Below are 22,692 nucleotides of genomic sequence, written 5' to 3' on the forward strand. Positions count from 1 at the left end.
TTTTCCAGAAGACTTGCATGCTGACATTAGCACACGAGACAAGGTTTCTAACACCATGGCCTTGCAGCACAGCGAACAGATGAGCATTTATTCATCTCAGATTGCTTTTTGTATTCACAACGCAGTGCTTCTGCCAACTTAAGTTCCATTTGTGATCCAATTATGAAGGTCAGAAAGTTATCCCTGCACATTACCCTGCCATCTATCATTAAAATAAAACATACATAGGGACAGAAGCAAGAAAGAAGACATAACCAGAAGGAAAAGCAAAGAGGACAGGGTAATCTACTGCATCACAAATATGATCCTGGATTTATCAGCACATTAACATGGGGAGCAATTTATTATTACTGAAATCTGTCAAGTGTCTGAGTTCAGTTCTTCTGATTCTTCCTTCGTTCAAGCACAGTTGATGTGGGTTCAAAGGATCAGAATTCAGACTGGACTGTGTGTTTAAAGGACGTGGTACTTACAAAATTTAGTCTATTTTCTCTCCCCTCCACCAGGAACATACTTCACATGATACAGGCAACTTGGGATTAGCTCCAGACTTGGCTTTCATAGGACAAGAATTAAAATCAGTCATCAGTGTTTAATACCAGCTGGCTAGGATAGAAAAAAAAAAGTGAACTTCACTGCACAGGTATAACATTTGAGTTTTATCTCTGAACTACTGACTAATTAACAGGGTATGTTATGAGATTCATCTAAAAGAAATAACCCCCTAATCAAGATCCGGTAAATCGAGTTAATACAACTGAGAAATAGTGATAATGAGTTTGCATTTAGTTAATAATGCTCCTGACGAAGGGGCATCTACTTGTTTGCAGAACAATTAAATATGCTGTAGCTGTTAAACGAATAATTTAATCCAGAAGGCATCAGCGAGCCTTTTTCCTACACAAAGAACACCTAAGGGTAGACAGTTATATCACTGGAAGATGTGAACGCCTTTCTGCATTCACTGCTGAGTAGAAGGCAAAATGCTGGAAGTGAAACCATTTGGCAAAGGCAGGCTTTCAAATTAAAATAGAGAAGAAAGGACAGAACAGCTAAACCACCATTTTGAGGCATGAATGCATTCATTCTGAAGCCTGCTTTGTTTAAAGCTTCTTTGTATTAAGACAGGAACCGATACACAGCAATGAAGTATCTCATCAGCTTCTACACTTAAGCCTCTGAACAGAACAGAAAGAGGCATCTACCAAAGCACTATAGGAAGAAAACTATTAACTACAAGAACTATCCCCCCGGCACGCCCAAACGCCTCGTGCAGGTACCATTCTTGGACTGCCATGCAGCAGCACTGCTGCCTGTTGAGCAGCCACACTGATAAAGGTCACTGGTGCACATCAGGTGGCAGGGAGTTACTGTAAGCCATGAAACCAGACACTATCTGCATCAGGGAGCCTGGGATATCGCAGATGGGCAGGACTGAAAACCTGAATTGTCCATTGATGCCAGGTAATCTCATTACAGATATGCCTTCCCCCAGAACAGCCTGTTTTGTAGCACACTCGCTGGAAGCAGTTACCAGACATCCTTCTGCTCCAGAACAGTTCAAAGTACAGGAACCCAGGTCTAAGAGTCCAGCTATAAACAGCACATCATGATGAGACTATGCTCTTACAGCACGCGTCACATTTTAGGAGCATGACACGCAGAACTCTGCCCTATGGTAAGGAAATGGAAAAACAAAATGAGTTCTGAACTCAAGTCTTGCATACAAAAGGCAAAATGAGAACGTGGAAGCTCGCACAGTAACAGCTGTAACACGTTATACTTGCTTTTGGCAGAATTCTATAACACATACCATTTTTTAAACACAAGGGAATGGAATTAGATCCTTAAAATGAAAGCAGACCATGGGAAGATTTGCCACTCCCCCCTTATCTAGGATTGTTACTGCAAAACAGTTCTGTTGGCATATTCACCTAGAACCATTTAAAGATACTGGCTTAAAGATGAATTTGAAGGCTTGGGAGCCATCCTTATGGGTTAAGCCATCTACTTGCAGCTGTGAAACATTTGTGTAACAAGCAATCACTGCACCCTCCTCCCATAGAGCATAGCAATGCTCCCTGCAGTGCAACAGGCTTGGTGAGCAACCCAACAGAGCATGTTCTCAGCCTGTGGTGCACAAGCTGCTCCTTTTTAGCTCACCATCAAGTCATTTTGACCTGCATGTGTAATAGATCATTTGCTTATGAAATATTGCTCTGTATAGGGAACAGTCCACAACTTATGTTGTTACCTCAGATTTCTGTGCACTGATAACGCCTGCTTTATCTGCAGCACCCCCATCTCCCTTCCCGAGAGAACAATGAGGGAAGGGGAACGCTCAGGAGGTACCAACAGAAAGGATTTAGGCTCTCTTTTTAAGCTCTACTGCCAGCAGGCGGCAGCAGCAGCACACCTGATGTAGGGTTCAAGCCTCTGTGGCATTTGGAAGCTTTGAAGCCCAGTTCCCAGCCTGTTTCCATTTATGCTTTGCATTGTTGAGCCATCTGGTCTATTCATAACTGTGACTGCACAACAGAACACACTCGAAATGAAGAGAGCTCCATGAGCTCCACCCCTGGCAGAGCCACCGCTGCATTCTGTATCAAGCCAATACACAAGGATTTCTGCATAATTGATCATTTTATTTATTCTATTAAAAGACATTTGTTCAGATCACCTGTTCAGCAGGCAGTTCCGCTGTTTCTGTTCACTGCATACATACTGAGCAAGCCTCCAAGCAAGACATAAATACTATTTTGTCTGACCCCATACATATGCGTCTTTTCTACAAAAAGCAGCTTCTCCTCAAAAGTTGTGTACATGGGACCAATATTCATTTCTTCTAGCCATGACTTGTACCAAATCCATATCAAGAATCATAGGTTAAATACATCAATACATGTAATAGAGCTTTAACAGTAAAAAAAAAAAAAAGTAAGAAAGTTAAATACTGTAACAGCTTAGATACATACTGCATTTGAATGATAGAACATGAAGTCTACTGACCTAGCTAAAGACAGGCACCAAAACACAACATACAGAAGCAATGTCAACAGCCAGTACTTGTCTAAGCATTTTCAAGTTCCCCTTTTCCCTTCGAATAAAGAAGGGCTGTTCACATCTTGGATGCAAACTGAAGATAGCATTAACCTTCCAGCAAAGTTGATCCTGGTATTTTCAGGCTGGGTAAAGGGAAGGCAGATTAAAGCTGCAGGTCACTAAGTACACCCAGCACTCGTGAGTATGAGGAGCCAATGTTTACTATAGCACAGGTTCCTTGTTCAAGCGAAGTGTACCCTATGTAACAGTAGGCTTAGAGGGAAATATTTGCATTTAGTGGAAAGTGCCACATTACTCAACTAACCAAACTAAGCTGGGCTTTTTTTTTTTTTTTTTTTTTTTAAGTGTTTGTGTTTTCTTTTCGAATTGGCAATGAAGGCTTAAGGAAGTTATTTTAGCTGAAACACCTCCGTGAAATGAAGTATGCTGACCTATGATTGATCTAGAGTTTCTCTAGAACACATGACTCAAGTTACAAGTGTTCTCCCAGTCACCAAGGACTGGCATTTTAGCCAGCATCTCAGTTTTTAAATTAAGGGCAGCTTAAGAGGAATCTGTACAATGTGACATATCTAAAACAGATGCAATGACGACCTTTAAGTTAGTTGTCAGTCCCTACTTTTTACAGTTAGAGCCCAACAACTTGAGGCACCCAAGTTTAGTCCAGGACTTTACTTGTGAAGTTCAAACTCAATCCCTACAAGCCAAACAGATCCATTTAGGAGACTGCCATGTGGTAACATTCTGGACTGTAAGAACATGCATACAACAGCTGTCCAGAGAACCAGAGCTGCTAATAAAGCTGTTAGAAAAAAAGCCACTAAACATACACATGCATGCCAGTTAGCTTCTCAACTAAAACCCTATGTACAAGCCATACTTCATTCTTTGTAATTTGTAGTTTTTAAATCTGACATTCTTACAAATATGTATTCAAGTGCAAGACATTCATTATGTGACCACTTGAAACAGCCAAAGTAAAAACGAGTGCAAATTACAAAGCCACAATGAGGTTAGTAATGATTTCCTGATCTTTTCAGGTGAAGGTTTATCTTACCAGGTAAGTAACACCAGACAGGGTGGAGTACATGAAGGACATGACCTTTAGGAAAGCCAACACAGTCTTGACTAGCAACATAGACTCTTTCTGAGGAGTCTGCAAGTTTCTTCATGCTGAAGTCCTCCATGAAGTTACTTGATACCTTAACTGCATGTTGTAATGTATTATTGCCCTACAAGTTGTGCAGAAACCCACAAGCCAAGAAGCTATTGATGCACAGACATTTAGAAGTCACTGTGTATAAAGATATGATTAAACCAGAACAGAATCTCAAGTATTGATTATGGCTTAGACCTGCATTGAAAGTCAACACTTAGACAAATATCCTTAAGCAAATGACATTGTCTATATGAGTGAGATAACTTTGTTACATTGAAGACCTACTCAGTTAAAGTCATCCTCCTACTCAGAGGAAAAGGTTGTCAATATATTCACAAATAACCAACCGCACCTTCTCCGCAAGAATTAGCCCTGTAAGAATTCGACAACATTCCTCATTACTCATCTTTTAAGACAGTGATATTTACAGATGTTAACAGGCTTCGTTTCATTAAAACAGACAGATGTTTGGTAGTTAATTCTCAATCCTCCCTTCCCTCCCTCATGCAGCTCTGCCAAATTCAAGACATTGTTCTAGCAGCATTCATGAAATCAATAGTGCAAAGTTATTACAAAAACCTCTTTTCCCAAACTGTGACTTCCTCTTCAAGTTACTTAAGGTCAATAGCACTCCCCCTCTATCTAGAGCTCTGTGGGAAAGCAGGAACAATGGATTATGTTGAATCTAGCAAGCAACCAGTTCGCTCACTTATTGAATTTGTCTGTTTTTCCATCTGCTGCTCGTACTGGCCATCGTTACAGCTTTGGTAACCAGTTCCCTATGTGAAAATTCACAGTTCTTCATTTTGACATGCACCTATAACATGTGAGTTGAACTGCACCACAATAATGGTAATGTCATCTCTATACATGCGAGCCAGCTCTTCTGGAAGACTGAGCATCTTGGACAGCCGCTCGTGATCCACAGTGCCAAACTCGTTATTGCCCACTGCGTGACGGATCAGGTGAGTCGCCGCGTTCTGGTCTTCGAATACCGAAGAGATCCTCGCTCTTCTTTCTGTGAGGAGACCGTGCATCTGCCCCAGAGTTACCTTATAACCGCCAACAGCTATCGGCTGCTGGTGGTGAACCCCAGTGAGGTACTCCCCTACGATTCTAGCCACATCTTGCCTGTGCATAGTCTCCCACAGCCCGTCTGTAGCCAAAACCAGGAACTTATCCTGCGGCCTTAATTTGTGATGGATGACCTCTGGCTCAGCGGTGAGGTAAGGGGGAGTGTGATAATTGGGAGGAATAAACTTGGTGTATTCATTGTCATTCAGCTGATCCGGGCCCGACTCAACCACTCTCTTCTGTAGTTCAATACTCCACTTAAACTTCACGTCACCAAAAGCTCTGAAAGGCATCAGCAGGCCCAGGAGGCGGTCTTGTTTCACCAGACTCTTCTCTTCAGACTTGGGATGCTCCGTTTTCACACGTTCCACTTCCCGTTCGTTTTGTGCATTGTGGTCGTAGGAGAGGTTGACTGCGGACCAAGAACCATCTTCTTCCTGAACCCCGAGCATGGCCCTGCTGTCACCTGTGTTTGCCACATGCAAGTCAACACCATCTACGTGGGCCACACAGGCAGTTGCACCAGAGAACGCTACTCGCAGTACTAGGTAGTTGAGGAAAGAATTTGGATCTCCTACTTGAGCTTCCAGAGAAATATCATTATCAAGCCTCTTAAAAGCATTAATTAAAGCTTCTTTCACATCCGTAGTCTCTCCGCTATTGAGATCAATCAGCTCCTGCCAGTAAGTCCTCAGACTATTGAAGTAAAGCTTGGAAGCTTCTTTGCTAAAGTAATCGTTGGGATGCTTGTGCCACTGCAGAATAGGCAAGAGAGCTCTGCCACTTTCCACAGCATTTTCTATTTCAAGTAAAGTCTCATGAGGTAACAACGAGACAGCGATGTAGTAGAACAGTCTCTCACTGACAGCTTGAGCACAAGCACAGCCTGCGTGGCCATCAAACACACCCAGAAGCATCCCTCGTGTCTGTAAGCAAGTGGCAGCGCTTCTCCGGTCTTCGATTGGAGCGTTAGCAGGCAACTGGTTGCTATCAAAGCCAAGGACAGAGCTCACATTCTTGCCATCAAACTCTGGGACTTTAAAACTGTATTCGTTCGCCTTCAGGATGCTGTTGACCTGTGGAGGAGTGAGGTAAAATCTCTGTGGTGTAGAAGCGTAATCCCTCGCGTGAATAAAGTGATTAAAGTTCTCCTTTGGCCTGTAAAGTGCTGCAAATCTCTTCTGAGGTGCATATCTGAAGTGACCGTGAGCAAAATGAGAGGAAAAGCAACACAGATGTTTATGGTGGCAGTAACAAGCAGTACTGCATATTCTGCTAATCTCACAGCTACGAATCAATGGGAACAGATGAGTTGGCGCTGGCATGGCATCAGACAGCAATGGCAGCCTGGAGCTTCGGACTGGAATTGCTGAAATACAAGAAAACAACTGTGCTTAGGGGGACAGCTAACAGATTTTTTCCCCCAGAAGACTGTGTTAAGACTTTTACAGCCCCTAAACAAAGTTGCTTATAATATGAAATAAACAGAAGAGGAAGAAGTGCTTGTTTATACATCACTGGGCTATAACAACAGAAGCTGTATCATACTCAGAAGCTCAGCATAGATGCAGTAGCTCTTACACCCACTCAGACAGTAGTAAGGAAGTGACAGCGATCCAGACAATGCAGCTCCATATAAAATTTCAGGCAACAATTAGCACACAGCAATGCAACAGAGCAGTGCCATGCTCCATGAGGCTTCTATGGAGGTTTGGTTTCCTGCTGATGCTGAGATTCCAGCTCGGCAGAGCCGGATGCAGCACAGGAAGATGCAGTCTTTGTGAGACTGAAGAGATAACACGTAACAGCAAGCTTCGAGGAACAGCGTCAAGATGACAGACAACCAGCACTAAGATGAAGATGCTTTAGATGATAAAAAGCAAGCAGCAGAGAGCAGACCTATTTTAGGCAAACAGAAGCCAATAGCAAGGTTTGTTCCTTCTCCCCCCTTTCATATGCAAAACTATCACACTTGTGACATCACGGTGTCTATATATACAAAGCAGCCACAGGAGTCTAGGCGATAGATTTCTAGTTCATCAGATAAAAATATAAGTGGTAGAAAATGTACATCTGCTACTAACAGCTGATCTACCTCAGTTTTAGGATTATAAATTGCTAAAAAAAAAAAAGCTAGTTAGTTGAAAGATTACATACAACCTGTGTTTTCTTCCATCACTAGAACAGCGCCACACTAACCCAAAGCTAGATCAGTGCTACAGGAAAATAACTAAATTTAGTGCCCAAGAAAAACACTAATGCTTTGCCATGCATAAGTCTCCCTAATAATTTTTCATTCCTCTGGAAAAAACTTACTCCAACATCACTTTACTTATCCCCATCACCACACTCATTCACAACACTAGCACGAGTACCTCTTAAACCTCTTATTCGTTATGCTTCATTCTCAGGTAGTGTTTTAGTGTGAAACTTGAAAAAAATGCAGTGGGAAGACAGCAGAATTGCATTCTTTTATGCAAAGTGTGCACAGTTAATGGCAATTCATTTTTCTCCTTCCATCTTTTATGATCAAGTTTCTTTATGATTAAGCTTCAGCGTAACTCCTTCTTCTAAAAAGAAGATTAGAGTTCTTGTACAAGGCTTCCGCAGCCCTAGGTATTATCGTTAGGCACCTGTCTCTCACCTATTCTCTGCTTCCCATTGATCAGAATTCTGTGGCAGTCTATCAGCGGAGAAATATCTAGAATAAGCACATGAACACACCCCATTCTGTGTTGGAAGACAAGGAAGCAAGCAATGCTCTGCAAGCCTGCCTCTTCTTAGGAGTAGACCCCGTTGCTTTCAGCATATTACATATTTTGTGACTGAGAAAAGTAGAATTCATGTTTTACCATTCCACTGGCGTTCTCACGTTGTACCTTCGTTCCCTGAAGAAGCGCCTGTCAATCCAAACTTGCACTCACAAAGATTTTTTTGTCCACTGACCTCTCCCAGGCCTCCTCCTGACAGTTATGATGCCTGAAGAGGCCAATTTGCTGTGGTTCAGCTACCAGGGAGAGCTTTGGTCATAGTCCTGTGGACCCCGGCCAGCTGCCCATATACTCAGCAGCAGTGCACTGGCTTGAACTCCCAGGCACATAATAAATTTATGCTAGCCACTGGCTTCCCAGAAAATGTCTTTCTCCAGCCCAGACTTCACATGCACACAGTATGACACAAGTGAACTGCAACTCCAAATATAGATTTTAAAGTCTATTACTGCCTTCTAATTATACAGGAGCTATTTTGGTAACAGTTATGTGCATTTCTTCACATGACATTTGAAAGCCACAACTTTGATTACAGAATGGGATCCTCAGCATTCTACAGATGTGTCAGGTCTGCAGCAGCACCTCGGATCTCACACTGCTCTCCTGCTAGACCCCTACTGAGGGGAGCTCCTCTGGCTGCTACATGCTTGAGTTCAGTGCTGACCCATGCATGGTTTACAGCTGTTCCAATAGCTTTGCTGTCAACCCATGATGAAGCAAAATTATAAGCATACTGCTGATATAGTGGCCCTGCAGTGCCACTAGAAGTTATTTTGCTTATTTTTTATCCTTAGTTTAGCAAATATTTAGTGAAACCTGTGAGGATGCATGAAGAAAATAGCCTCCAATTTTTCCACTGCCTGTATCTCTCACAATAAATCCCTGCCAGCTTTTCTGAGTCTGCTTTGTGTGCCTGATTTTAGACCCAGCTGATCAAGTCAAAGAAATTCGAAGTCTACCAACATCAACTGAAACCATTCCAAGACTCTCCCATTTAACCCTGCAACATGGATGCCCAAAATAAAAGCACACTGCAGCTAGCCCTGAAGTACTTTAAGGCCTCAAGTTGATGAAGATGATTGGACAAAAGGAAAAGACATTAAGGAGAAATTTTACTATCCAAGCGGGATTTGTCAGGTGATTGGTATCAGGATAGATTTTAAAGCCTCTTCAGGCTTAGAACAGGGTACAAACACTACTTCTCAGGCCACAAACACGGCAAATAATGAGCCAGATGGCCAGTTTATGGGTTTTGTAGTACTATACTGATTAAACAGAAGTATATCACCCCTTCCTTTAACAAGTGCTTACTACAACTGTCCTACAAAGGCCACTTGATGCTGCTCCTCCAAAACACCTCCTGAACAGCACTGTCAGACACTTGACCTGAAGGCAGCAGGCTGCTGGAGAAGAGAGGAGAAGGAACGAGGCAGGCTCGGCCCTGGGGACCCCCAACCCCCCCCCCCAAACACCGGTGCGAGATACATACCGATCCGCCTGGGCCCGGGGCACACACACATTCTCCTGTCACAACAAGAAGCCGCCAACATCCACAAAGCAGAAGCCCGGGGCGGGGGGGGAGGGGGAGGGAAGGGAAAAGGGGGGGAGGAAAAAAAGAGGGCGAAGAAGCAAAGGCGGAGAGGACGTTAGAGAAGACGGAGCGCCCGGGGGGGCGCCGGGAGGGAGGCACAGCACACACGCAGCCGCTCCGCGCACACACCGAGCCGCCGCCGCCCGCTCCCCCGGGGCAGGGCAGGGCAGGGCAAGGCCCGGCCCACCCCGCCGGCCCCCGCTACCCCTTTAGGTTAACACAGCCGCCCTCCATGCCTCCTCCCGGCCCTTGCTGCCCCTCTCCGCGCCGCCCCAGAGCTGCCTCACCTGGCTCCTGCCCGGACGGCTGCAGCCGGGAAGCCGCCGCAGGCGCCGCCCCGCGCGCACACCCACTCACGCCGCCGCCACCGCCTCACTGCTGGGGCCGCCGCGCGCAGCGCCGCCTTATATAGGCTCCGCGGCCCGCGGCGCGCCCGCCCATTGGCTGCCGGGGAGGGCAAGGGGGGGCACGTGACTCGGAGGCTCGGCGGCCGCTGAGGCGCGCGGGTGGAGGGAGGGGGGGGGGGAGGAGACGTTGCGTGCGCGCGCAGGGGCGCGAAGGCGGGAAGGCGGCGAAGCCACGCCCACTGCCCCCCTCCGTGAGGGGGGGGCGGGGCCATGGCTGAGGCGATTTCTGAGGCGGTGCCCGTGGGGCTGCCCCTGCCGCCGTCCCTGGCTCTTTCCAGAGCTTTTTCTTCTTCTTCTCGCCGTGTCTGCAGGGAGAGGCGTGGTGGCTTCCTCCCGGGTCGGGAGGCAGAGCCCCGTCGTTGCCAGCCGTTAATAAAGCCGCTTGCAGGGGCGTTGTTCAAAGCTGCCGTATGGCGTGCTGCTTTCTGAGCCCGAATAACTTCAAAATAACGAAATGCGCTCTCTTGCCCCCCTTGAAACACTCCAGAGCTGCTTTCGTGCGTTATGAAGCCTGTTAACGCTGCAGGAGGCGACTGAAGCCCATGCTGCAGCATTGCGGGTTTCTGCTGCTCGTTTGCGCCCTGTTTTTCCCCTGCCACCAGCCCCATTTCTGGGAACATTGGGGTTTGGGCAGCTGCTGCCAGCGAGGAACAGCCCGAGGGCAGCAGCTGTGGGGTAGGAGCAGCCCTTGGCCGAAGGAGCAGCGCCCATTGTGCCCCACAAGCAGCTCTCCCCCTGTTAGGTACAGTCCTGTCCCCCTTCCACATCTCCAGGGCAACAGCCAGGTTTTTTGAGATGCTTTGGGCCAGCCTGGATTCTTTGCATATATCTCTGAAAACAAAACCAGCATAAATTCAGCAATGTTTCGATTTCCTCTGTTTACCTGTGCCCTCATGCCTCTCCAATTCTAGGGTGGCCAGGCTGCCTGCTCTGCTGAGCATCAGACGTGCAGCTACCTGTGAAACATTGCAACAAGCATTCCTTTAACAGCTGTAACGAAACCTTAATTCTGACTGTATTTGCACCTTTATCCAGCTTTGGTAGGTTGCTTACAGATGTAGACAGAAATGAGGAGAGGAAACAGGAAAATCTCTGTGCGTATTACCCAAAAGACTCAAGATGCATACTTATATTAAAAAGTTCTTCCCGGTGACCCTATATATGAAAACCAGCTGGGAGGGTATAATGCCACCCTTGAATATACAGGTCTTCCACAGTGGTAGCTGAAAGCACAAAATATTAAAATGACTGTTTATCGGTGTTCTGGGCGACTTCTGTGACATTTATTTATCTGAAAAAGTACACCAACATCCCTCTCTTTGAAGCCCACTTTAGAGTAAAAAGCAAGTTAATGGTGTCTGACGGACACCGTCGCACATAAAATACTTCATTAAATGGCATGGGAGATGAATAATTTACATTCTTTTTTAATGGTAGCACATGGGTGGAAGTAGATAGGCAGGGTGTGCTGTAACAACAACCATCTACATCATTTTGTATTTGCAAGAGTGACTGTAAAGATTAGAAACGTCCTAAAGACTACGTAGGGAGGCACAACTGATGCATCCTCCTTCTCCATCAGGAGATAAAAGCCTGTGGGAAGACAGACCTGTGCCCAGGTCTATTTAAGTGATCATTGTATGAGGAGATTTGGTTCAGTTATAATGAAAGCTGGTTCAGGACTACGGGGTAACACCTCGATTGATTGTATAGCCCTTGACTGCTTAAGGTTTTAACAATGTCTTTGCACACAGTGTTTCCCAAATGCCATCGTGCTGCTGCACCTGTCCCAAAGTTTGGAAAGCCAAAAGAAAACCCTAAAAAAGGGGAAAACGGGGCAGCGAAACATGGCATGTACTGAATATATAGGAAGGGTAGGACAAGAGTGAACTAATCTTGTCACCTTTCCTGAAAGCACCACGGAAGCAATGACAGCAATGTAAGCCTGTTCCCATCGTTTATTTTTAGCAGAAATCAGAAGCATTACATGGCAAAAATAAATGTGTCGTTCGAGCTCGAAGCAGACAGCATACCTGCAGACAGCGATGGCCTGTGGTCTTCATTCAGACTGCTTCAAAGACAGGTTTGGGCTGCACCTTTCTGTATCCTGCTGCCCTGATCCTTTCCAAAACGCGGCGGTTGGGATCCAGCATCCCAGAACCAAGATAAGCTAGGACAGGAGCTCGGTGAAGCTGCCCAGGGCCTCGGCCAGGCTGGTCCCGAACACCTCTGATATGCTCAGAGACTCTCCAGCCTGCCTGAGCCCCAGCTCCCATGCTTCACCGCCTGCTTTCCAAAGATATTTTTTTCCTTAAACAGAGTTTTTCTAGCTCAGCTTGTGTCTGTTGCCTGTTTTGTGGTTGAATTGTGGTGCTTTTACCTCTTTAGGCAGCCAAACTCCACCACAACCAGCCTCTGCTGCAGGGAGGGTTAACTCCATCCCAGCCAGACCCAGTACAGGAACAAAGCATTCTGCTAACTTGCTGAAGTAAAGGAGACGCTGCACCAAAATGTCACTGGAAAAGACTTTTTTGGCAAGCTTCAAGAATGACACTTATGACATTATCGGTGCCTGTTCTGTGTGGAAACAATTTCAGGCTATCGGGAGGTTGGCTCCAGCAATCTTGGCTCCGAAGGGGCTGATCCCTTCTCCAGCTGTTGCTCCTGGTGTGCAGTTTTTACATTTGCTACAAGCATTTAAAAAGGTAACTGCATTTCCAGTCGTGCTGGCTGATGTGTAAAAGATTCAGAAGGCTCCAGGGGAAATAGCAGAGAAAAAAATATTTTTTTTAGAAGAAAGATGAGTTAGGGTCCTGTTTTCCTTGGTTAATAAATAGGATTACTATCTCAGGCAAACCTTCCGACATAAATATTTGCTCTTTGCTTTATACGGTATGTTTAGGTTATATTTTTAAACAACAAACCCCCAAATGTGTTTGTTTTGTCCTCCCACCTTCAGCCTGGCTTGTCTGCCCGTCCTCAGGCAGCGGGCTTCGCAAAACAAGGAAAATACTTTGCTGTTGGCCACCAAAAGGATCACCTTCGGTCCAGACACAGACAAATAACCGAGAATGTGCTCCAACTAACACAAACATTTTAAAATATCTGAACTCTTAGGGCTGGATCCAGGGAATCATTTCGTTCTCCCGGGTTGAGTGCCCCAAGCAGAAGGTCACGGAGCCTGAGCCAAGGCGTGGAGGATTCCTGTGTGTCAGACACCAGCCGGCGGAGCGGGGTAGGGATTACCCTCACCCCAGCTGACCGGGCACTCGGGGTGCTCTCCTGGAAAATCAGACCAGTTACAGGGAATAAGCTTTTGCCACTGGGCTCTTCACACGGTGGGATAGGAACCTGTGGAGGGAACGACACTGTGTCTTAGGAGATAAGCCAAGCTCTGTTACAGTGTTGAGGAACTGGAGGAGCTGACACCTCCCTCTGAGAGACCCCGTGGATCTCAGCACTACAAAGCCATGCTCCTGAGCCAGGCTTTTACCTGTAAGACAAATCTAGACTGTGACCATTTCCACCAGGCCGGCTTTAGGAGTGCCTTTCTTGTCCTCGGGAGTTTTTTAGAAGGGCATTTCAGGATCCCAGCTCTGGCTTTGCAGCAGGTTGGCACCTGGGTGCCCTCCTCGCCTCTGGATCCCAGCCCAGTGCTGGGCTTAGCTCGCAAGTCCAAATACCCGGCATATTCAGGGGCACGGATCAGCGACAGCAGGGGTCAGGGAGGTGGTGCAAAATTGCAGATGATTTTGGGTCTGCAAGTGAGCAACCCAGGCACCTTGCTCTTCCCCCGGGGTCACTTTACTCAACATGTTTCAGATGGGCTGGAGCGCCTCCAGATTGCACGCTGTGTGTTTCAGAGCAGGGTTTTGCGAGGGAGGGATTATTTCTCTCCTGCTATCTCTGATACAAAACGCTGGGGCGAAACCCCGACGATGTCAGGGGATTTCTTTGAAACTTCTTGGAGCCGTGGCTGCATCTCCAAAGCCCACAGCTTTGTGTGACTGCAGGGGGGTTGGTTTGGTGGGGCTGGGTGTTATATAATCAGCCTTTTCTTTTCCCTTTTGCTTGTGCTCACGCTATGTAGGCTGCCTTCTTAGATTTCAGCAACCCTACGGCAGCCTGAGTCATGTGTGCGAGGCTCTTTTCTGCACGGTTGTGTAAGTGAGCGAGTTGCAAAGGTCATGGGAATGAGTTATTTAAAAACTGAAGCACGCTGGGCTCCATCCAGCTTGGAATAGATGAGCTCGGAAAGGCATTTATGTTTTAAATTACAGCACTGGTGATCGGGAGCTGATTGACTCCGAGTCAGTGTTTCTGTTTCCTCCTCAAACTGCAGTATCGCAGTGCTCCCGTTTCTTTGAAATGCGCTGCTGATGTGATTATGAAGCCCCACGTGAGACAGCGAAGAAAGGATTTGCTCTCAGCCTTCAGAAAACAAACTCACTCCCAGATATTGCCATCACAGGCACCGCTTTAATGCTCTCTCATTTTCAGCGCTCACAGGAATTCATCTCCCGTGGCTGGCCGTACTTTGAAGTGGAAGTGCTCTAACGCACCCAAGGAGCGTTTCCAAAGTGATGAGGTAAGATACATTGTGGTGGTTCAGCCTGAGGAAGCGGCTGAAGGACTTTTTGATTACTAAAAGAAAACAAACAAACAAACAACAAAAAAAAAAACCACAGAACAGTACAATCCACAATCCAGCACCCAAAGTATTGCACCTGTATCACAGTGTGAGGAAGAACAAACCCCATGAGTCCATGGAGCCACAAATGTGCATGTAAGGGGAAAAAAAGGGTTAATCAATCAATACATTAATAAATAAAGCACCACAAAAATGAAGGGCAGAAATGCAAAGGGCGCCGTGAAATGAGTTCAGGGGCATGACACTGAAAATGACAGAAAAAAAAGAGGACGCTAGGGCAAAGGGCTTCCTGGAAAAGGCTTCACAGGTAGGCTCTTGCTGTTTGCCTGTGTGTTTTTGTCTGTGTTCAGGAAAAAAAGACCAACAGGAACTTTGTACATGTCTTGTTAAATCAAGGAATTGTATGAAGGGCAGTGCTCGAGTCTGCTGGGGGTAACCAGGACCGGGGGCGTGACTTGGTGTGACTGCTGGGATCAAACAGGGGAAGCAAAATCCCGGATTTTCCTAGATTCAAGCTTTGTTTTTCTGTATTTGCGTGTATCAGCAGGCAGAATATATGACAGAAAGGTTCCTACCCAAGAGGAGCACGGCTCGTTCACCGTGACAGCAGTGACAGCGATGCCAGCCGGCCCCTTGGAGGCCCCGCAGCCTGTGCCAGCCGGGGAGGTGTTTTCTCCTGCCTTGCTTTGCTCGGCCGTGAAAGGAGAGAGCGAATTTCAGGAGAAACGAGGAGCGTGCTGGTTCGCATTGACTTTGAACTCGAAGCCCGCGTAGCAGAATGAAGGCACTGCAGCAGCCTGGAAGGGGGATCTGGATGTGATTGGATCACAGATAGATAATTCCTTCCCTCTCTGTGGAAAATACATACAAAAAAAGTGCTTTGTGCAGAGACACAGCACTGGCAAGGAGGCTTCTCCGCCTCGAGCAGCTCTAGGAAGTCATTTGGGGCCGCAGCCACGTTCCCAGGGCTGTAGGAAAGGTCAGCGCCTCGTTGTCCTTCACCTCTGCGGGGCTTGGCTCAGCAAATCCACGCCGCCAGCCGCTCTGAACTGCTTCCAGCTCGTGATAAATTCGGGCCCCACGCGCACGCACGGTGAGCTCCCCGTGCCCAGCCCGTGCTCAGGGGCACGGGACCTGCTGCCCAGCGCTGGGCTCGGACACCTGCTGGGGCAGGGCTCATGCCCAGGCATTCCCAGAAAGAAAAATTTACAAATGCTGCCAGGTCTTCATCCAAAAAACAAAACAAAAAGGCTGGGTTTAAATCCTGAAGGATGAGCTACGGGCACAGACCTAGCTCCTGGTCTCACATCCCTGTGTGCTGACGCCAGCAAAGGTGGGAGGGAAAAACGTGAGCGAGAGGGGAACGTGGCTCAGAAAATGTTAATATTTAATTCTGGAATTCACCTCTTTTTTTTTTTCTTCCCTTTGTGCATCACCCTGCAGTGCATCTCCCCCAGCATCTGCCTGTTCGGTGAGAACATTTCCCCGCAGCCCGCAGAGAGAGGGGAAGGCAGAGGTAACGTCAGGTGATGAACACAAAAGTTTAATTTCGGTGAAAGTTCACATCTTTGCAACATTTGCAAGCCGGTGTTTTAGATGATTCAGGCAGGCCTGCCAAGTGCACCATCTCCCCATACTCCCAGTGAAAGGCTGTCAGTGAAGGTTGCCATGGTTACAGCCGGGTCCCAAAATTGGTTTTATTATATCGTAATTCTCATTTCTCCTCCCGCCCAGATACAATGAAAGACAGATTGCCATTTCTGTCATTAACCACGATACAAAAGCTCTTGCTCATTTAGCAACGCTCGAGCAAACGTGTGCGGGGGGACGTTTTGCAGTCTCATTTCCACCGGGACCAGTGAGCGGCGTGGTATTTGCTGCGCCCATCCTGAATAAATTTGGTACATAAATTCCTCTTGTTTCCTGAAAGTTAGTTCGGTATTTTCATTTGTTGCAAAAATATCGCCCATAAAGCAAACAAGCATACCCACGACTTCCTTTTATAAAGGATACGTTGCGTGTAAAGACCCCCATTGTATGAGCATTTATTTTCACTAGGGAAAATAGATAAATAAATAAATAAAAAAGAGCTTAGGGTGACTGAAGATGGTGGCTGGTAAGAAGAAACCGTCCAGGACTTCACGTTGTACCAGCTGAGAAGCAAACGGCTCCTCTAGATGAGACATGGCAGGGCATCTTCTGACTGTTTGCATAAGTGACACACAAATAATCGGTAATGATTCGGGAGCTTTTTAGGCTCCTGGGTCATCACAGAGCAGATTTTGTGAGCTGGGTCACATCACCCCGCGGGCGAGGGCTTGGCACGCCTGGGGTTGTGCCCTGGTAATCGAGGAATGCCAGAGAAAATAGGATGGCACATTAGGACAAGATAAATGTGACACCAAAAGGCTGCTTATAACCCCTGCTGTAGGGTTGTCCCCAGTGGCCATGATCCTTTTTGTAAAGGATCAACCCCCCATAACCCAACGGGACCAGGATTTTGTCTCGAAGCAGCTGAACAAGATATGCAATACAAAACTGGCACAACATTGAGGAAGACCAGCATTTGCTGTGCTTTAATCTTACTCTGAGAGCTCTCAGAGCTTGAACGCCTGTCACCGAGTGGACGTAAGGCATACGTATGTCGTACCCACCGCGCAATAAATCTTTCGTTTGCTTGCAGCCCGGGAGCTGTGGAGGAGGCACATGCTTGGCTGAGCACCGCTGCTGACGGGGGCTGTGCAAGGATGCTCCGGGCTGCGCCAAGCAAGCGGTGAGTCACTGGAGTGGGACGGCACAAAAGCTCATTTCCCCGCTTACTCAGAGGTAAAATATTTCTGGAACCGAGCCTGGTTTGTGGTAGGAATATTAAGGATGTTTCTGTCTTTTTCTGATAAAGCTCCTTTTGGAAAAAAAAAAAAAAAAAGAGTGAGGGAGATCATTGGTTCAGTTAGCACCAAATTCTTTCAGAAAGCTTGCAGCCGAGTTTTCCTTTGCAAATCAGTTTGCACGGCTCTGTCTGAAACACGCCTCGGAACAGCACTGGCAGCTCCTGTACTGAACACCGAGCGCTGCATTTTCCCTTTGATCCCCGCTTTGTGTTTAATACCCCGTGGAGAACCGGATTGAGCCCATGTCTGAAACATGGACCGTAGGAAATCTGTGAGTTTTCAAGCCTTGATGGAGTAATTAGAAGATGAAAAGCCGTATGATAAATATAAAAGAATAAAGGAACATTTCGCTCATGTAAAGCCCTTCAAGTTCCACTAAATAATGAGTGGAATTTAAACCATTTTTTAATTAAAACCTAAGTAGTGGAAATAATTTTCCTGCAGTGAAAAATCTGATGAGGCTAGGAGTGAGGTAACGCTGGAACTAGAGGTCCAGTGCCTAAAGGGGGCTACAGGAAAGCTGGGGAGGGACTCTGCCGGGGGTGTAGGGATAGGACAAGGAGGAATGGCTCTAAACTAGAAGAGATTTAGATCAGATAGGAAGAAGTTCTTCACTTAGAGGGTGGTGAGGCCCTGGCACAGGCTGCCCAGAGAAGCTGTGGATACCCCATCCCTGGAGGTGCTCAAGGCCAGGCTGGATGGGGCTTTGGGCAACCTGGCCTGGTGGGAGGTGTCCCTGCCCATGGCAGGGGGTGGGACTGGGTGGGCTTTAAGGTCCCTTCAAACCCAAACCATTCTGTGATTCTATGACATATGGCAAAACCAAAAGAGGCCAAAGAGAAAGAGGTAAAAGACTGTTCAGTTTTGTCTCTGAGTTCACTAAGCCCATGTCCATCAGGGTGGGAAAAGGATGAGACATTGCACAAGTCATAACCCCTGCTGTAGGCACCAAGTCTCAGTGGCGAGAATGGGAAAACATTTTTCCTTCCAAATCCCTCATCTTTCCTCATCTTCCTTTGTCATTGCCTGTGTTGCTCACTCCTTTTACTTTCTGCAGGCAAAAGAAATGAGAAGTATTTAATATATTTACTGTGTTTCCTCAAACTCAGCCAGAGCCACGGGGCACCTCCTCTGCTCTCTGCCACCCTTGGCTTGCACCCACGCCAGGTCTGATGCTAAACCAGTGCTCTGGAGGAACGTGCGGGCATCTGATATGGATGTTAATGAGGAATTCAGCTCTGTGCTCATAACTAAGTGCACTCTTAACTGCAGGTAATCAACCAGAAGCAGCAGCAGAAGCTCTTCACAGGGAGATTATAAGCGCATCTTGCCCCTTGGGCGCTGGGAAGTGTTTCTGTCCTGGGTTTGAGGTCAGTTATGTCAGGTTTGTTGTTCCTATAAACCTCTTTTTTCCCCCATTAACTTCCTTTTGTGTTACCCGTGCCCTCTTCAATATGCCCAGGCTCCTTGGGGTTCCTTGGGGGTAGGCATGGAAACTCACCTGTCCTCGGAGTGAGATGGTGTCCTGTGGGATGCCCGACTGCATCCTGCACTGCAGGGAGCCAAGCCCAATTTCCTGCTAGGCATTTCCAGCATCCCCAGCTCTGGAAAATAGAGTCTGAAATATTAGGAGACCCCCAGACACATAGAGGTGGGAACCCTGCAGTTCAAGAAAGCAGCAATGAATGAGACGGTTTCTGAACAGAAATCTGTTTTTTGCTTTCCTCTGAAGTCCATTAGGAGCCGCTCGGCTGGTTCGAAGCGCTCTGATTTTGATGAAGTGGCATTTCCTGACGAAAAGCTGTTGTTTTGATGGAAAACTTCCCTCCAGCTTCCAATTTGTTTATTGACAGTGACAAAAGCAGGTTTTTACTTCTGTCAGCAGGGACAACGCGGCCGTAAAACGAGCAGGCTGCCTTGCCTCACGCGTTATCAGCAGAACTGCCAGCTAAGCACTAATTCCTGAGCCCTGTGGTGGCCGATTCTCGGCAGTGATGTATGGAGCAGAGCAGCAAAACACGTTGACTTTTCATTTTGCTGTGCTGGGGGTTAGAAAAAAAAAAAATTGACTTTAACCAGTGAAGTGATTACACTGCAAAAAGAGGGGATGCATGTGCCTGCAGGTGAGCGCGTGGCCCCAACATACTGCTTCATGGACGTGTATTTCTGATTGGGATTGTTGTAAAATAACTGGGGGGGGGGAGGGTGGCAATATCTACCTGTTTTGACAGAGTTCAGACTTTCTGGCTAAATCTGGTAAGATGTAGATAGCAGTAACACGGAGCTGAGGGCAGTGGAGTGATTTGTGGTTCTCCATCTAACAGTAAACATATCTAACACTAACGCATAACAATACAATAGGGCACACAACTCAGACTATTGTAAGCCTAGCACTGTAAGAATAACATTTGCTTGAGATCTTTCCAGAGAGATTGTTTTTGATTAGCCTCACCACCATGCTTTCTCCACTGGAAGCATCAGCTCTGCTGCTTTGTTCCTTCAGCCTCCTCCCTTGGCACCGAGGGAAGGAAAGCAGCGGGGTGACACTGCCGGCTGCACAAAAGGACCTGAGGGTGACACGAGAAGAAGACACGCCAAAGGCACAGCGTGGAGCAGGCTGAACTGAATAAACACAAGCAAATGTGTAACAAGTACAACAGAGAATATTTAAGGTCACTTACTGGCAGGGGGAGGTTTAAGCAACACTTTTTAACCCGATCTTTTGCAGCTTTTAACATTTTTTCATTGTCCTCTGGCCACAGAGATGTCTGTGTTGTCGTTCACTTTTACCTCTCTCTCTAGTATCAGGTCCTGTTCCAGGCTTCTTGTTTGGAAGCCCTTTGAAGGAATTATCACAGAGCTTGTCCTAGGCAGAAATGGGAGGTTTGCTCTTCGGCTTCTGCCTCAAAATCACCCTACAGCAGCCAGCAGTGACAGCACCTGATGTACAGGGGCCGGGTGGGACGGTCAGAGGATGTCACAGCTCTGTCCTCTTTGAAGAAACTCATGTGGTTTTAGTTCACACTGACCAAGGTGTTGCAGCTTGTGCTCAGCCTCTGAGGAAATGCTGGATGCAGCTCGTGACGTGGCTGTGCAGAGCACCAAGGGCTGAGCTCATGCAATAAAGCTCAGCTCTCCATATCACCAACCTCAAACGGCAGCAGGGGATTTGTGCTCAGCCTCAGCGCTGAGCCCAGCTGGCAGTGCTGGGGTCGCTTTTCGGGAAGGCAGAATTTGAGCCAGGGCTGGTCCTGGTGCTGCTGCCCTTCGAGCATGAGCACACTGCACAGGCTGGCTTGCACCAGGAGCCTGTGTGTTCCTGGGCGTTTTTGCCCTCCTCAGCCCAGCAGCAGCAGCTGTACAGGGGGAGTTTTGAGCCTCAGCACAACATCTTTGATCCAAATGCACCGGGTCAGTGCCAAAAATGCCTTTTCGGAGGCGGGTTGGGGGGTGCGGCGCTGCTGCTGGGATTGTGCTGGGAGCAGCAGCTGGAGGAGGGAGGGGAGGGCTGCCAGAAACACCCCTCCTCAGCCAGCACCCAGGGTTTGTAGAAATGGGTCCTGCGTCCTGCATTTTTCGCCCCTGCCAGCTCCCTGCCGCATTTGGGAAGCGCAGGAAGGGATTTGAAACATTCCCGTTCAGGGCTTGCTTCGAGCACAGCTTTCATCACGCCCGGGTAAACCCAAAGGAAAATTGCATCTCATTCACCGCCGAGTTCGTCGGGACCGCGCGTGATGGCCCCACTCCCAAGTTAATCACAAAGTAAATATTTTGGGAGCAAAGCGGGTAGGAGCCGGTGCTACCAGGCAGCCATGGGAATCGGCCACCAGTGGGGTTTCAGCACGGGCTTGGTGCTGTGGGTTTTTTTTTTTGACCGAAGTGCTGACAGGCACGAGCGGCCCCGGCCAAAGCAAACATGAGGATTTTTCTTCCTCCCCTCTCCCTGAGCTAACAGCAATCCTTGGAGACAGGGAGCTGCAGCATCGCAAGCCTTTGGACCAAGACGTGAGCTTGGGGAGGTTTTTATGGTTGCTTACAACCTGCCTGCAAACTCTTAAGCAATGCCTTGGGGCCACGGGGATTACGGGGCCCTGCTGCCTCTCGGGATGGTCAGGAACTGTTTTTTTGTGGAAATGAAGAGGTGGAGAAGAGGCTCAGGGGAGACCTCATTGCTCTCTGCAACTACCTGAAAGGAAGGTGTGGGGAGCTGGGGGTCGGCCTCTTCTCACAGGTAACCAGTGACAGGACTAGAGGGAATGGCCTCAAGTTGCACCAGGGGAGGTTCAGGTTGGCAATGAGGAGACATTTCTGTCAGAAAGAGCAGCCAGGCACTGGGACAGGTTGCCCAGGGAGGTGGTGGAGTCACCGTCCCTGGGGGTGCTCAAGGAGAGGTGTACCCGTGGTGCTTGGGGACACGGGTCAGTGGTGACATTGGTGGTAGGGGATGGTTGGACCAGGTGATCTCGGAGGGCTTTTCCAACCCTAATGATTCTGAAAAGAGCTCTATGAAAAGAGTAAAACTGTTGCAGCGCTGCCCGGCCCAGGGATCGGACTAAGCCTAACGCAAGTACCTTAGCTCAGCATTGCAGGAAGAACCGGTGACTGATTTTGTGAATGATTAGAGGGGAATTATTTCCCCCTGGTTGTAAAGCGGGGTGAAGAGGTCACGAAGAAGATGGCATTACAGCTTGTTTGTTTTTCGTTTCAGCTCCTTCCACACCACGTGAGCTGGCCAACTTCTTCCTTCACTGTTTTCAGTGATTAAAACCAACCAACCAACCCAACTAACCAACCTCACTCGATGGCTTTCTGCCACCCTGACGAAGAGAGCTGTAAAGTGGAAATTCAATATCCATTATAATAGCAGGGGTTTCTGTGTGGGGTTTCTGGGGAACATCACTTCATCCGTGACCCGTAGCCTCAAGCAGGTCTCCCTGCAGGCACTGGAGCGCAGATTCCAGCCTGCAGGGCCACAGCCACGGCCTCGCTCTTGCTGAAAGCACCATTTTCCATGTGGTTCCCTGCAGAAACAGGGCTTAGCAGCTGATTCCCCAAGCAAGCTGCCAGCTTTGAGCAAAGTGCCAA

The 22,692-nt window shown here is 47.6% G+C and overlaps 1 protein-coding gene and 1 long non-coding RNA gene across 12 annotated transcripts; one reads left to right on the plus strand and one right to left on the minus strand.

Annotated features, from left to right (window-relative positions):
- Window positions 1–2,624: 2,624 nt before the first annotated feature.
- On the minus strand, window positions 2,625–10,064 carry PDP1 (pyruvate dehydrogenase phosphatase catalytic subunit 1). 2 transcript variants are annotated; one of them, XM_027452472.3, is made up of 3 exons: window positions 9,946–10,035; window positions 9,557–9,591; window positions 2,625–6,665 (listed from the first exon to the last, which is right to left on the minus strand). In XM_027452472.3, the coding sequence occupies exons 2-3, from the start codon at window positions 9,585–9,587 to the stop codon at window positions 5,014–5,016; spliced, it is 1,683 nt and encodes a 560-aa protein (XP_027308273.1). In that variant the 5' UTR covers window positions 9,588–9,591; window positions 9,946–10,035; the 3' UTR covers window positions 2,625–5,013. The 2 variants fall into 2 exon arrangements, with proteins under 2 accessions (XP_027308273.1, XP_027308274.1); XM_027452473.3 differs by lacking the exon at window positions 9,557–9,591 and having other exon boundaries at window positions 9,946–10,064.
- Window positions 10,065–10,377: 313 nt separating this feature from the next.
- On the plus strand, window positions 10,378–20,923 carry LOC140001840 (uncharacterized). 10 transcript variants are annotated; one of them, XR_011807414.1, is made up of 6 exons: window positions 10,380–14,653; window positions 15,261–16,049; window positions 16,160–16,242; window positions 17,400–17,489; window positions 18,880–18,977; window positions 20,111–20,923. It is a non-coding gene; the product is annotated as an uncharacterized lncRNA (long non-coding RNA). The 10 variants fall into 10 exon arrangements; XR_011807413.1 differs by having other exon boundaries at window positions 10,381–14,653; window positions 16,160–16,232; XR_011807416.1 differs by having other exon boundaries at window positions 10,382–14,653; window positions 15,261–15,809.
- The last annotated feature ends 1,769 nt before the right edge of the window (window positions 20,924–22,692 follow it).

This window comes from Anas platyrhynchos, chromosome 2, assembly GCF_047663525.1.
Source record: "Anas platyrhynchos isolate ZD024472 breed Pekin duck chromosome 2, IASCAAS_PekinDuck_T2T, whole genome shotgun sequence".
Lineage (NCBI taxonomy): Eukaryota > Metazoa > Chordata > Aves > Anseriformes > Anatidae > Anas > Anas platyrhynchos.

What these genes read in the sequence shown, in the direction of transcription:
- PDP1 (XM_027452472.3), bottom strand. Translation starts at nt 9,587, where the DNA reads ATGTGTGTGTGCCCCGGGCCCAGGCGGATCG. An exon ending in CCCCGGGCCCAGGCGGATCG is followed by an intron (nt 6,666 to 9,556) that starts GTATGTATCTCG and finishes CTTGTATTTCAG; the next exon opens with CAATTCCAGTCCGAAGCTCC.